The 14192-nt window shown below is 48.3% G+C and overlaps 2 protein-coding genes and 2 long non-coding RNA genes across 4 annotated transcripts in view; 2 read left to right on the top strand and 2 right to left on the bottom strand.

The window, feature by feature from the left end:
• Window positions 1-260: 260 nt before the first annotated feature.
• On the bottom strand, window positions 261-7031 carry TMEM53 (transmembrane protein 53). Its single transcript, XM_073642681.1, has 3 exons — window positions 6874-7031; window positions 2938-3041; window positions 261-1290 (listed from the first exon to the last, which is right to left on the bottom strand). The coding sequence occupies exons 1-3, from the start codon at window positions 6926-6928 to the stop codon at window positions 595-597; spliced, it is 855 nt and encodes a 284-aa protein (XP_073498782.1). The 5' UTR covers window positions 6929-7031; the 3' UTR covers window positions 261-594.
• A 153-nt stretch (window positions 7032-7184) lies between these two features.
• The window catches only part of ARMH1 (armadillo like helical domain containing 1), a 40861-nt gene continuing 33853 nt past the window's right edge, over window positions 7185-14192 (top strand). The window contains exon 1 of the mRNA XM_073644024.1: window positions 7185-7288. The gene's annotated coding sequence lies outside the window, so the exon portion shown is untranslated. The remainder of the gene's footprint in view (window positions 7289-14192) is intronic.
• LOC141156483 (uncharacterized) lies at window positions 10031-10829 on the bottom strand. Its single transcript, XR_012247639.1, has 4 exons — window positions 10723-10829; window positions 10544-10616; window positions 10403-10468; window positions 10031-10241 (listed from the first exon to the last, which is right to left on the bottom strand). It is a non-coding gene; the product is annotated as an uncharacterized lncRNA (long non-coding RNA).
• Window positions 11603-12448, top strand: LOC141156482 (uncharacterized). The gene is made up of 4 exons (XR_012247638.1): window positions 11603-11741; window positions 11848-11920; window positions 11996-12061; window positions 12238-12448. It is a non-coding gene; the product is annotated as an uncharacterized lncRNA (long non-coding RNA).

Genomic DNA, 14192 nt, shown 5'->3' with positions numbered 1-14192 from the left:
ATCTTTAAGTAATTAATTCTTCATACAGGCTCTTTTGCACTTCATATATGAATGGGTGACCTCTATTGGTATGCAGTTTTGTTTATCTGGAAGAAATTCTCTATGATTGCACTTGAAAGTTCACATATCACCATAGCTTTTTACGTTCCTTATACTTTGCTGATAGTTTTACTTACCTGTGTGGTTGTCTGTAGTTATTATATTGCGATAAAATCCAGCTTCACTGTGGATCTCTCGGCATCTGGAGGTTTCCTGTTCCTACTTTTATTGTTATTTTTTGCTGTTTTTATTAATAAAAATTGAGTTTTAATGAGCTTGAGTCTCTGTTGTCCGGTAGCATAAGATTAGGCTACACTGGATGGAGTTGATAGCATATAAACTCTGCGGCACACAAGAAACTGCACAGATTTTGGACAGATGGAAGAATAACTTTTTGGATAACAACTTTTAAAAGAAAAGAAAAAAAACAACACAAACAACAACAACAAAAAAAGCAATAAAACCGTAACCGCCCAGATTTTGTCTGGCATTAGAAGGCACTTATAAAATCACAGCAACCCTTATAACAAGGCACGAGGGCGAACTCCACCTCAGCTAAAATGAGGGGATCTCGCTGCTGAACGCGGAGCGGGACGCTTTGACGACACAGTCTCTGAGGAAGGAGCTGCAGATGGCGGCGTACCGCTCCGGATATCTGCGATAATGGCAGACGTGTTCCGAATTCTCAAAGTCCACAGACTGTGTGGGCAGCCGCCGACACCGTCTACAATCGACCATGTTCTCAATGTCGCGGTGTGCGATTATGGTGTCGCTGTGGGAGTAGAGGTAGAGATGCGGCCAGAGGGACGGGTCGCTCTTCATGGCGTCGTAGTGATTTTCATGCAGGAACCGTGTGGCGGGATACAGCAGGACCCTCAGAATAAACACTAAGACGGCAAATAGCAGCAGCGCCAGGTAGCGCAGTGGGGGGCTGGTGCGGGGTTTAAGGACTGTGCTCAGCGCTCGCACGGATCCAAGGACATTGCGGTTTCCAGGAGCGCTGTCAAATATGGTGCCAACCACATGGAGTCTGCCCAGCTGGCGGTGGGAGTGCAGCAGCTCCACCATGTAGCGGTACAGCATGAAGCCGCCATTACTGAAGACGTGGAACACAATGGGATTCTTATCCATCTCGTAGTCATACAGGAGCTCCAGAAGCTTCCGCGCCTGCTCCCGCAGAGAGCTGAGGCCGAAGGACTCCGCAAAAAAGACGGTGCGCCAGGCGGCCGTGTATCTGATCACAACACAGCCCTGAAAGAACCAGGAAAATACAAGATCAGCATCCAACATCATCAGCTAAAAACACAAGATCATATTCACCAGGTATAGGTTATACCAGCTCTGCTTGTTGTCAGTCTAAGCAACTGTTAGATAGAAAAGACAACGGAAGACCCCTCATCTAACAACGCACAGCTGTGGGCTTCCAACATTTGTATTAGCTAAAGGTACTCCAGAGCTGCACTCACTATTCTGCTGGTGCAGTCACTGTGTATATACATTACATTACTGATCCTGAGTTACATCCTGTATTATACTCCAGAGCTGCACTCACTATTCTGCTGGTGCAGTCACTGTGTACATACATTACATTACTGATCCTGAGTTACATCCTGTATTATACTCCAGAGCTGCACTCACTATTCTGCTGGTGCAGTCACTGTGTACATACATTACATTACTGATCCTGAGTTACATCATGTATTATACTCCAGAGCTGTACTCACTATTCTGCTGGTGCAGTCACTGTGTACATACATTACTGGTCCTCAGTTACATCCTGTATTATACCCCAGAGCTGCACTCACTATTCTGCTGGTGCAGTCACTGTGTACATACATTACATTACATTACTGATCCTGAGCTACCTCCTGTATTATACTCCAGAGCTGCACTCACTATTCTGCTGGTGGAGTCAGTGTATATACATTACATTACTGATCCTGAGTTACATCCTGTATTATACTCCAGAGCTGCACTCACTATTCTGCTGGTGGAGTCAGTGTATATACATTACATTACTGATCCTGAGTTACATCCTGTATTATACTCCAGAGCTGCAATCACTATTCTGCTGGTGCAGTCACTGTGTACATACATTACTGATCCTGAGCTACCTCCTGTATTATACTCCAGAGCTGCACTCACTATTCTGCTGGTGCAGTCACTGTGTACATATATTACTGATCTTGAGCTACCTCCTGTATTATACTCCAGAGCTGCACGCACTATTCTGCTGGTGCAGTCACTGTGTACATATATTACTGATCCTGAGCTACCTCCTGTATTATACTCCAGAGCTGCACTCACTATTCTGCTGGTGCAGTCACTATGTACATATATTACTGATCTTGAGCTACCTCCTGTATTATACTCCAGAGCTGCACGCACTATTCTGCTGGTGCAGTCACTGTGTACATATATTACTGATCCTGAGCTACCTCCTGTATTATACTCCAGAGCTGCACTCACTATTCTGCTGGTGCAGTCACTGTGTACATGCATTACATTACTGATCCTGAGTTATATCCAGTATTATACTCCAGAGCTGCACTCACTATTCTGCTGGTGCAGTCACTGTGTACATACATTACATTACTGATCCTGAGTTACATCCTGTATTATACTCCAGAGCAGCACTCACTATTCTGCTGGTGCAGTCACTGTGTACATACATTACATTACTGATCCTGAGTTACATCCTGTATTATACTCCAGAGCTGCGCTCACTATTCTGTGTATGCTGTGTGTATGCTCCCGCTTCTCAGCATATTCACATACATGTCAGCGTGGTATAATTGTGCTCTGATATGTGAGCAGACATGTCTTTCCCCTAGTTCCCTTCTGGTGGGAATCAAGCGCCCGTCTGACCCCGGCTGTAGTGGGAGAGGAGACACTCACTTCCTGGTGATAGATGGAGCTGTACTTTGCCAGGTTCTTGTCCTTACATCCTCCCCATCCGAGCAGAATCACCACTGGCTCCCTCTGCTGGTCCCACTGACAACCTGCAGGAAGAAAGGGCATTGTTGAGTTGTCTGTTGGACACAAGTGGCCACTGCAGGACACCGCCCCGCCAGGACCAGGGGAGGGAGAGGCCACTGCAGGACACCACCCCACCAGGACCAGAGGAGAGGGGGGGGGGGGTCTGCAGGACACCGCCCCGCCAGGACCAGCAGAGGGGGCACTGCAGGACACCGCCCCGCCAGGACCAGCGGAGGGGGCACTGCAGGACACCGCCCCGCCAGGACCAGGGGAGGGAGAGGCCACTGCAGGACACCACCCCACCAGGACCAGAGGAGAGGGGGGGGGGGTCTGCAGGACACCGCCCCGCCAGGACCAGCGGAGGGGGCACTGCAGGACACCGCCCCGCCAGGACCAGGGGAGGGAGAGGCCACTGCAGGACACCACCCCACCAGGACCAGAGGAGAGGGGGGGGGGGGGGGGTCTGCAGGACACCGCCCCGCCAGGACCAGCGGAGGGGGCACTGCAGGACACCGCCCCGCCAGGACCAGCGGAGGGGGCACTGCAGGACACCGCCCCGCCAGGACCAGCGGAGGGGGCACTGCAGGACACTGCCCCGCCAGGTCTAATTTTGAATTGCAGACTTCGATCCTCAGTCCGATTTACCACATCCGATGGAGAATACAGACATTTACAATTACCGGCACATAATCCCAACCATAGGCGGATTGTAATGATGCTGGGACCACCCTGCCACATGACGTCAGGCAGGGCCCAGCATACACAGCGCGGGTCTATTTAAAAGATGAAATGGCTCAGTGTCATTCTGCTCTGCCAAAGAGGAGCCGGCCCCCACCCCACGCACCGGCTCCCACCCCACGCACCGTGACCCAGAGATTGCCTGCTGCCTGGTCTCCCGATGACCCACCGTTCCAGTCTCAAACATTGTGTATTCTGTCTAAAAAGTATGTTCTTTGTGTAGATCAACACAATGACAATGGTCCCCTGCCGTTTCATACAGAGTGCATGCTGGCTGCCTACTAGTGTTCCACTGACACTTGCCACAAACAAACATTAGCTTATATCATGGTGGTCCGGTGTCTGTGGCAGTGGAACTGGTAGGCAGCAAGCAGCACTTTGTAGGAAAGGGCAGGGGACCATTGTCATTTTTAAAATTTGTACATAATGTTGGGGATGGGAGAGGATGGGACTGAAACTACATAAAGATAAATTTTGCTTGCATGATGTATTTGTATAACTAAATGATGCAAAGCAAGCAAAATTTCCAAGGTGGAGGGGCACACAGTGTGCAGGGGTATTTGTCCCATGTAGTTTCAGTCCACTCCCATCCCCCACATTTTTTACACAATAAAAGGCTCCTTGCCCTTAGATACAGAGCGCCACTGCAAATTCTGCTTGTACATGCCCACAATCAGGAATGGTAGCGTTCTGGATGCAGCATATTTTCGCTGCATAAAAATTACCGCAGTATGAATAAAGAGAAAATTTCAGCTCACCCCTGAGATGTAATCCCACCCAGTCCGGCATGGAGCACGGCGCCCTCGCTGGGTCAATGAGGAAGTAAAGATGGATCCAGATCAACACACCGGGCAATTAATTAAAATTCAACAATCTTTATTGGCAAATCCTTTTAAAAACTTGTAGAAGAGACAAAAAATGGACATCTCAGACGACAAAGCGTATAGTATGGGGTGGTGTGTATAAAATATACCATAAGCGTTTCGAGTGAAAAACTCTTGAACACTGGCTATATTTTATACACACCACCCCATACTATATGCTTTGTCCATTTTTTGTCTCTTCTACAAGTTTTTAAAAGGATTTGCCAATAAAGATTGTTGAATTTTAATTAATTGCCCGGTGTGTTGATCTGGATCCATCTTCACTTCCTCATTGTAATTACCGCACTTGTGTTTAGTTACATGCAGATTTATCTAGTGACATGCTATTGGTCATACACTGGAGACGCTGGTCTCCGCTACAGAAATTCACATGCTGCGTCTTGTAAACCCGCACCGCAGGTGAGATGTCACACGTCCGGATATTTCCGGTAATGGAAAAACAGGTATCGGAAATATCCGTGTCCTGTGAGGCAACTGTCTGCCGCATCAGGATCACACGGACCGGCGCCTGGGAAACGGCGGTACAGTTAGCGCTATTCCCAAGCGCCAGGTGCTGAACACTGCCCTCATCGCGGTTTCCTGCCGATGCTGTGATCAGCACCAGCAGGGACAATGATGAGAGTAGTGGTAATGTCTGCTCCTGCAGTGTCCCTGTGTAAATATAAGATTAAAATAATAAAATCCTTATACTCACCTGTCTGGAGATGTCCCCCGCTGTAATACTCTGACCGCTGGCAGAGGAGCAGGGGAGAACGAGCGGCTCCGGAGCGGTGTCCTGTCACTCACTGAGCGCAGCTCCGGAGCGGCTCATTCTCCCCGACTCCTCTGTGTCAGTGGTCGCATGGATTACAGCGGGGGACACCTAGGAGAGGTGAGTATATGGATTTTATTATTTTAATCTTTTGCAGGTGGACTCTGCGGGAGCAGACACTACTACCCTCATTATTGTCCCCTGCTCGTGCTGATCACAACGCCGGCAGGGATCAATGATGAGGTCATTGTTCAGTATCCGGCGCTTGGGAACAGCACTACCTGTACACCGATTCCCAGGCGCCGATACGTGTCACGCGGATGTCATCCGTGTGTGTTCAGCGGGAGACACTTTTGCGGACCGTGTATCCGCAAAAAAACCGGACATGTCAGCGTGTGGAGCACATGGACACACGGTCCGTGGAAACACACTGACATGTGCGCAAACCCATAGATTTGAATGGGTGTACGTGTGTCAGTGTCTCCGGTATGTGTGGAAACTGTCACCACTCGTACTGGAAACATGAACGTGTGAAAGAGGCCTAATGTTTCAGGGGTATGGTGACCCGTCACGTGGGGGGCCCACACAGTCTCAACTGCCCGGGGCCCTGGCTATCCTTCATCCACCCCTGATCCCAATGTAATCTGGGCTTGATGCCATCATGAGGAGCAAACAAATATCACACCTGACATTACCCGGCCCCCGGTGACATCACGCCTGACATTACCCGGCCCCCGGTGACATCACGCCTGACATTACCCGGCCCCCGGTGACATCACGCCTGACATTACCCGGCCCCCGGTGACATCACGCCTGACATTACCCGGCCCCCGGTGACATCACGCCTGACATTACTCGGCCCCCGGTGACATCACGCCTGACATTACTCGGCCCCCGGTGACATCACGCCTGACATTACTCGGCCCCCGGTGACATCACGCCTGACATTACCCGGCCCCCGGTGACATCACGCCTGACATTACCCGGCCCCCGGTGACATCACGCCTGACATTACCCGGCCCCCGGTGACATCACGCCTGACATTACCCGGCCCCCGGTGACATCACGCCTGACATTACTCGGCCCCCGGTGACATCACGCCTGACATTACTCGGCCCCCGGTGACATCACGCCTGACATTACCCGGCCCCCGGTGACATCACGCCTGACATTACCCGGCCCCCGGTGACATCACGCCTGACATTACCCGGCCCCCGGTGACATCACGCCTGACATTACTCGGCCCCGGTGACATCACTCGGCGCTGGGTCACACTATGTCTTGGACAGAGAGCCGCTCGCCAGGCACTGACCCGGTGATGTCGCCCTTTGTGCGGCCATGTTTGAGGGACTTTTTTTTTGGTGTTGATTTTCCCCCTTTAAGCCGCTCTGCCGGGCGTGGTTGCTATAGTAAAAGCCCCTTTCCCGCCCGGACTCTCCGCCGCCTGCACACTCCCGGGAGCCATGTGATGCGCGGTCTCACCCTGCAGCGCCGGCTCCGGCAGCACGAGCGTATAATCCATGTCTGTATCCGACATGCTGCGCCGCGCCGACCTCCCGACCCCGAGTCCAACAGCGCGGATACCGCCGCCGCCGGAACTCTCCCTCACAGACTGAGCCAATAAGCAGCTTCGTAGGAGATCACCTGATCTCACCACGCCCACACTGAGTGACCCTGCACCCTAGCAACCGAAGAGTCCTTATTGTCGCTAAGCAACCTGCCCGCTAGTTCACCCGAAATTGATTGTTTATAGCCCGGATAACCCGCCCCTTAAAATAAACTCTCCTCTGATTGGTTGCCTTAACTTGTCCTTGTATCTAATTGGTTGACTTCTTCTGGTCAGTGGTTGTGATTGGTTTTTGGACATGTTGGAGAGAGAAACGAAGAGAACGAGCAGGTGAGAACGGCGGGGACGGGAGGCGGCAACTGCCGGGGCACAGGATTAGATACAGCAGGGAGTATCACACAGAGGAGATCAGATACAGCAGGGAGTATCACAGGGCAGGATTAGATACAGCAGGGAGTATCTCACAGAGAAGATCAGATACAGCAGGGAGTATCACACAGAGGAGATCAGATACAGCAGGGAGTATCACAGGGCAGGATCAGATACAGCAGGGAGTATCTCACAGAGAAAATCAGATACAGCAGGGAGTATCACACAGAGAAGATCAGATACAGCAGGGAGTATCACAGCGCAGGATTAGATACAGCAGGGAGTATCACACAGAGGAGATCAGATACAGCAGGGAGTATCACAGGGCAGGATTAGATACAGCAGGGAGTATCTCACAGAGAAGATCAGATACAGCAGGGAGTATCACACAGAGGAGATCAGATACAGCAGGGAGTATCACAGGGCAGGATCAGATACAGCAGGGAGTATCTCACAGAGAAAATCAGATACAGCAGGGAGTATCACACAGAGAAGATCAGATACAGCAGGGAGTATCACAGGGCAGGATTAGATACAGCAGGGAGTATCTCACAGAGAAGATCAGATACAGCAGGGAGTATCACACAGAGGAGATCAGATACAGCAGGGAGTATCACAGGGCAGGATCAGATACAGCAGGGAGTATCTCACAGAGAAAATCAGATACAGCAGGGAGTATCACACAGAGAAGATCAGATACAGCAGGGAGTATCACAGGGCAGGATCAGATACAGCAGGGAGTATCACACAGAGAAAATCAGATACAGCAGAGAGTATCACAGGGCAGGATTAGATACAGCAGGGAGTATCTCACAGAGAAGATCAGATACAGCAGGGAGTATCACACAGAGGAGATCAGATACAGCAGGGAGTATCACAGGGCAGGATCAGATACAGCAGGGAGTATCACACAGAGAAGATCAGATACAGCGGGGAGTATCACAGTACAGGATTAGATACAGCAGGGAGTATCACACAGAGAAGATCAGATACAGCAGGGAGTATCACAGGGCAGGATCAGATACAGCAGGGAGTATCACAGGGCAGGATCAGATGCAGCAGGGAGTATCACAGGGCAGGATCAGATGCAGCAGGGAGTATCACACAGAAGATCAGATACAGCAGGGAGTATCACAGGGCAGGATCAGATACAGCAGGGAGTATCACAGGGTAGGATCAGATGCAGCAGGGAGTATCACAGGGCAGGATCAGATACAGCAGGGAGTATCACACAGAGAAGATCAGATACAGCAGGGAGTATCACAGGGCAGGATTAGATACAGCAGGGAGTATCTCACAGAGGAGATCAGATACAGCAGGGAGTATCACAGGGCAGGATCAGATACAGCAGGGAGTATCACACAGAGAAGATCAGATACAGCAGGGAGTATCACAGCGCAGGATTAGATACAGCAGGGAGTATCACACAGAGAAGATCAGATACAGCGGGGAGTATCACAGGACAGGATCAGATACAGCAGGGAGTATCACACAGAGAAGATCAGATACAGCAGGGAGTATCACAGGGCAGGATCAGATACAGCAGGGAGTATCACAGGGCAGGATCAGATACAGCAGGGAGTATCACAGGGCAGGATCAGATGCAGCAGGGAGTATCACAGGGCAGGATCAGATACAGCAGGGAGTATCACACAGAGAAGATCAGATACAGCAGGGAGTATCACAGGGCAGGATTAGATACAGCAGGGAGTATCACAGGGCAGGATCAGATACAGCAGGGAGTATCACACAGAGAAGATCAGATACAGCAGGGAGTATCACAGGGCAGGATCAGATACAACAGGGAGTATCACAGGGCAGGATCAGATACAGCAGGGAGTATCACAGGGCAGGATCAGATACAACAGGGAGTATCACAGGGCAGGATCAGATACAGCAGGGAGTATCACACAGAGAAGATCAGATACAGCAGGGAGTATCACAGCGCCGGATTAGATACAGCAGGGAGTATCACACAGAGAAGATCAGATACAGCAGGGAGTATCACACAGAGAAGATCAGATACAGCGGGGAGTATCACAGGGCAGGATTAGATACAGCAGGGAGTATCACACCGAGAAGATCAGATACAGCAGGGAGTATCACAGGGCAGGATCAGATACAGCAGGGAGTATCACACAGAGAAGATCAGATACAGCAGGGAGTATCACAGCGCAGGATTAGATACAGCAGGGAGTATCACACAGAGAAGATCAGATACAACAGGGAGTATCACAGGGCAGGATCAGATACAGCAGGGAGTATCACACGGGGGATGATTAGATACAGTAGGGAGTATCACAGCGCAGGATTAGATACAACAGAGAGTATCACAGGGCAGGATCAGATACAGCAGGGAGTATCACACAGAGAAGATCAGATACAGCAGGGAGTATCACAGCGCAGGATTAGATACAGCAGGGAGTATCACACAGAGAAGATCAGATACAGCAGGGAGTATCACAGGGCAGGATCAGATACAGCAGGGAGTATCACAGGGCAGGATCAGATACAGCAGGGAGTATCACACAGAGAAGATCAGATATAGCAGGGATAAAGTATTGGTAGGGGGCGCTAGTGGACTCTTTCCTTCGACCTGCAGCTGATACTTGCAGTGAACCAAAAAGGCTGCCTAAGTAAATTAAAAACAGAAATGAGGTATCTGCGTTGGTCTAGGTGATTAAAGATGAACTGTGACCAAAATAATTTAAAATATAAATATTTATTGGTTAATAGTAAAAAAGGTCTGAAAAATTAAAACTGGTATTATTTCAGGTATGATCAATGGGGGTAGCTGGCCTCCTAGGAGCACTATAAGAGCACAGTAAAGGATAAAAATAGATTGGTGATAATCTTGCTTGGAGTAGGCTCCAGGGATTGACAGAGATAATGACTGGAACTAAATGATGGGAACCTAGGAGGGAAGGAGAGGGAAAGGGTTAAAATAGGCCTGTAATCTGGGAGTAAAGTAGCCTAATTAAAATGAGGAGAGAGAAAAAAAAAAAAAATATATATATATATATATATATATATATATATATATATATATATATATATATATATATATATAATTACCTAGTGGGGTATAGATGTAGACGTGGCGTTTAGTAAAACTACGAAGAGACGGTCTGGATTACAGATCTGTCGGGACACAATGGTGTTTAAGAAAAATGACCCAAAGAGTAGCAGACAGACTCTTAGTGTTGGGAAAATTACCTTAGTAGAAAGGTGTAGGAGGTAGCTGGAAGGTATGGGTTATACGTAGGTAACGTGGCTGTATATGTCCTACCTGGTAGGGCCAGATGTAAATATTGATTAGGTATAGGTATAAATATATCACAGGAGATATAGATAAATATGAGTGTCGGAGGATAATCGGGTTATAAGAGACCAACCTGTGTTAAGGCTGGTAAGATATGGAATGATTCCAATTTATGTTTTAAGAACAAAGTCCATAATAACAGGCATCGATGAATAAAAGAAAAGCTTTGCTGTGGCGGGTATGGGGAGCACTGAGGACCTTTCCGACGCGTTTCGGATTTGCACGGAATCCTTCGTCAGGGATGGTCCTCCAGTGCTGAGAGGTTCCTTAAATAGGTAGGTACTCGGTCCTCATGTGTTATTCAATTACAGGTGAAGGCAATCATTCGGTTCCTGTGATCACCATGGTTCGCATCTCAGACACCTTGATAACTCCACGTTGCTGTAGAATTTGTTGTAGTTTTAATAATTGATGTTTGAGATCTATGGTTAACGGCGTGATACATATTAAGGTTCTGGTATTCATTAAAAAGCAAAAAGTTCAATCTCACTGTTGAGACCTTTTGGTCTTAGTGAATTAAGTTTAAAAATCCAGCCACTTTCAATGCGGGACATCTGGTTAATGTAGTGGCCCTGTCTCCAATGTTTTTGTACGATCTGAATGCCAGTAATTTGGATACCTTTAGTCGAGCCTCCGTGTTTGACGAAGGATTCCGTGCAAATCCGAAACGCGTCGGAAAGGTCCTCAGTGCTACCCATACCCGCTCCATCGCGAAAGATCGCGGGATCTGACGTCACCTACCACGTGACCGGACGCCCCGCCACCCTCCGCGAGCAGGAAGTAGGCACCTCTACACTTTCGCTGCTACCGGAGCCTCCGGCCGGGACTCCAAGTGCAGTGCTACAGAATCTAGCTTCACAGTCTTCATCATCAGGTCAGGACCGAACGACCTATCAGTACCTCCAACAAGGGGAGACTCAAGAATCAACGTGCCTGCAACAACAGTAGCCACCTCCGCTACATCAGGTACACCAGCACACACTGTGCCCGCCACAGCAAAGCTTTTCTTTTATTCATCGATGCCTGTTATTATGGACTTTGTTCTTAAAACATAAATTGGAATCATTCCATATCTTACCAGCCTTAACACAGGTTGGTCTCTTATAACCCGATTATCCTCCGACACTCATATTTATCTATATCTCCTGTGATATATTTATACCTATACCTAATCAATATTTACATCTGGCCCTACCAGGTAGGACATATACAGCCACGTTACCTACGTATAACCCATACCTTCCAGCTACCTCCTACACCTTTCTACTAAGGTAATTTTCCCAACACTAGGAGTCTGTCTGCTACTCTTTGGGTCCTTTTTCTTAAACACCATTGTGTCCCGACAGATCTGTAATCCAGACCGTCTCTTCGTAGTTTTACTAAACGCCACGTCTACATCTATACCCCACTAGGTAATTATATATATATATATATATATATATATATATATATATATATATATATATATATATATATATATATATTTTTTTTTTTTTTTTTTTTTTTTTCTCTCTCCTCATTTTAATTAGGCTACTTTACTCCCAGATTACAGGCCTATTTTAACCCTTTCCCTCTCCTTCCCTCCTAGGTTCCCATCATTTAGTTCCAGTCATTATCTCTGTCAATCCCTGGAGCCTACTCCAAGCAAGATTATCACCAATCTATTTTTATCCTTTACTGTGCTCTTATAGTGCTCCTAGGAGGCCAGCTACCCCCATTGATCATACCTGAAATAATACCAGTTTTAATTTTTCAGACCTTTTTTACTATTAACCAATAAATATTTATATTTTAAATTATTTTGGTCACAGTTCATCTTTAATCACCTAGACCAACGCAGATACCTCATTTCTGTTTTTAGATATAGCAGGGAGTATCATACAGAGAAGATCAGATACAGCAGGGAGTATCACAGGGCAGGATTAGATACAGCAGGGAGTATCACACAGAGAAGATCAGATACAGCAGGGAGTATCAAAGGGCAGGATCAGATACAGCAGGGAGTATCACACAGAGAAGATCAGATACAGCAGGGAGTATCACAGGGCAGGATTAGATACAGCAGGGAGTATCACACAGAGAAGATCAGATACAGCAGGGAGTATCACAGGGCAGGATTAGATACAGCAGGGAGTATCACACAGAGAAGATCAGATACAGCAGGGAGTATCACAGGGCAGGATCAGATACAGCAGGGAGTATCACAGGGCAGGATCAGATACAGCAGGGAGTATCACACAGAGAAGATCAGATACAGCAGGTAGTATCACAGGGCAGGATTAGATACAGCAGGGAGTATCACACAGAGAAGATCAGATACAGCAAGGAGTATCACAGGGCAGGATTAGATACAGCAGGGAGTATCACACAGAGCAGATCAGATACAGCAGGGAGTATCACATGGCAGGATCAGATACAGCAGGGAGTATCACGCAGAGAAGATCAGATACAGCAAGGAGTATCACAGGGCAGGATTAGATACAGCAGGGAGTATCACACAGAGCAGATCAGATACAGCAGGGAGTATCACATGGCAGGATCAGATACAGCAGGGAGTATCACGCAGAGAAGATCAGATACAGCAGGGAGTATCACAGGGCAGGATCAGATACAGCAGGGAGTATCACAGGGCAGGATCAGATACAGCAGGGAGTATCACAGGGCAGGATCAGATACAGCAGGGAGTATCACACAGAGAAGATCAGATACAGCAGGTAGTATCACAGGGCAGGATTAGATACAGCAGGGAGTATCACACAGAGAAGATCAGATACAGCAAGGAGTATCACAGGGCAGGATTAGATACAGCAGGGAGTATCACACAGAGCAGATCAGATACAGCAGGGAGTATCACATGGCAGGATCAGATACAGCAGGGAGTATCACGCAGAGAAGATCAGATACAGCAGGGAGTATCACAGGGCAGGATCAGATACAGCAGGGAGTATCACAGGGCAGGATCAGATACAGCAGGGAGTATCACAGAGCAGGATCAGATACAGCAGGGAGTATCACAGGGCAGGATCAGATACAGCAGAGAGTATCACACAGAGAAGATCAGATACAGCAGGGAGTATCACAGGGCAGGATCAGATACAGCAGGGAGTATCACAGGGCAGGATCAGATACAGCAAGGAGTATCACAGGGCAGGATCAGATACAGCAGGGAGTATCACACAGAGAAGATCAGATACAGCAGGGAGTATCACACAGGGCAGGGTCAGATACAGCAGGGAGTATCACACAGCATGGGATTAGATACAGCAGGGAGTATCACACAGGGCAGGATTAGATACAACAGAGAGTATCACACAGGGCCGGATTTGATACAACAGAGAGTATCACACAGGGGATGATTAGATACAGTAGGGAGTATCACACAAGGCAGGATCAGATACAGCAGGGAGTATCACACAGAGAAGATCAGATACAGCAGGGAGTATCACAGGGCAGGATCAGATACAGCAGGGAGTATCACAGGGCAGGATCAGATACAGCAGGGAGTATCACACAAGGCAGGATCAGATACAGCAGGGAGTATCA

The sequence above is a fragment of the Phyllobates terribilis genome, unplaced genomic scaffold (genome assembly GCF_046119375.1).
Source record: "Phyllobates terribilis strain yellow unplaced genomic scaffold, ASM4611937v1 Scaffold_8__6_contigs__length_399053987, whole genome shotgun sequence".
Lineage (NCBI taxonomy): Eukaryota > Metazoa > Chordata > Amphibia > Anura > Dendrobatidae > Phyllobates > Phyllobates terribilis.
The sequence above is the reverse complement of the archived record's forward strand: the minus strand, read 5'-3'. Positions and strand labels throughout refer to the sequence as shown.

Coding starts and splice junctions, on each gene's coding strand:
- TMEM53 (XM_073642681.1), bottom strand. CDS start 6,928: ATGTCGGATACAGACATGGATTATACGCTCGTGCTGCCGGAGCCGGCG. Junction 3,042..6,873: donor GCCGGAGCCGGCGCTGCAGG/GTGAGACCGCGC, acceptor TTCTTCCTGCAG/GTTGTCAGTGGGACCAGCAG. Junction 1,291..2,937: donor GCTCCATCTATCACCAGGAA/GTGAGTGTCTCC, acceptor TGGTTCTTTCAG/GGCTGTGTTGTGATCAGATA.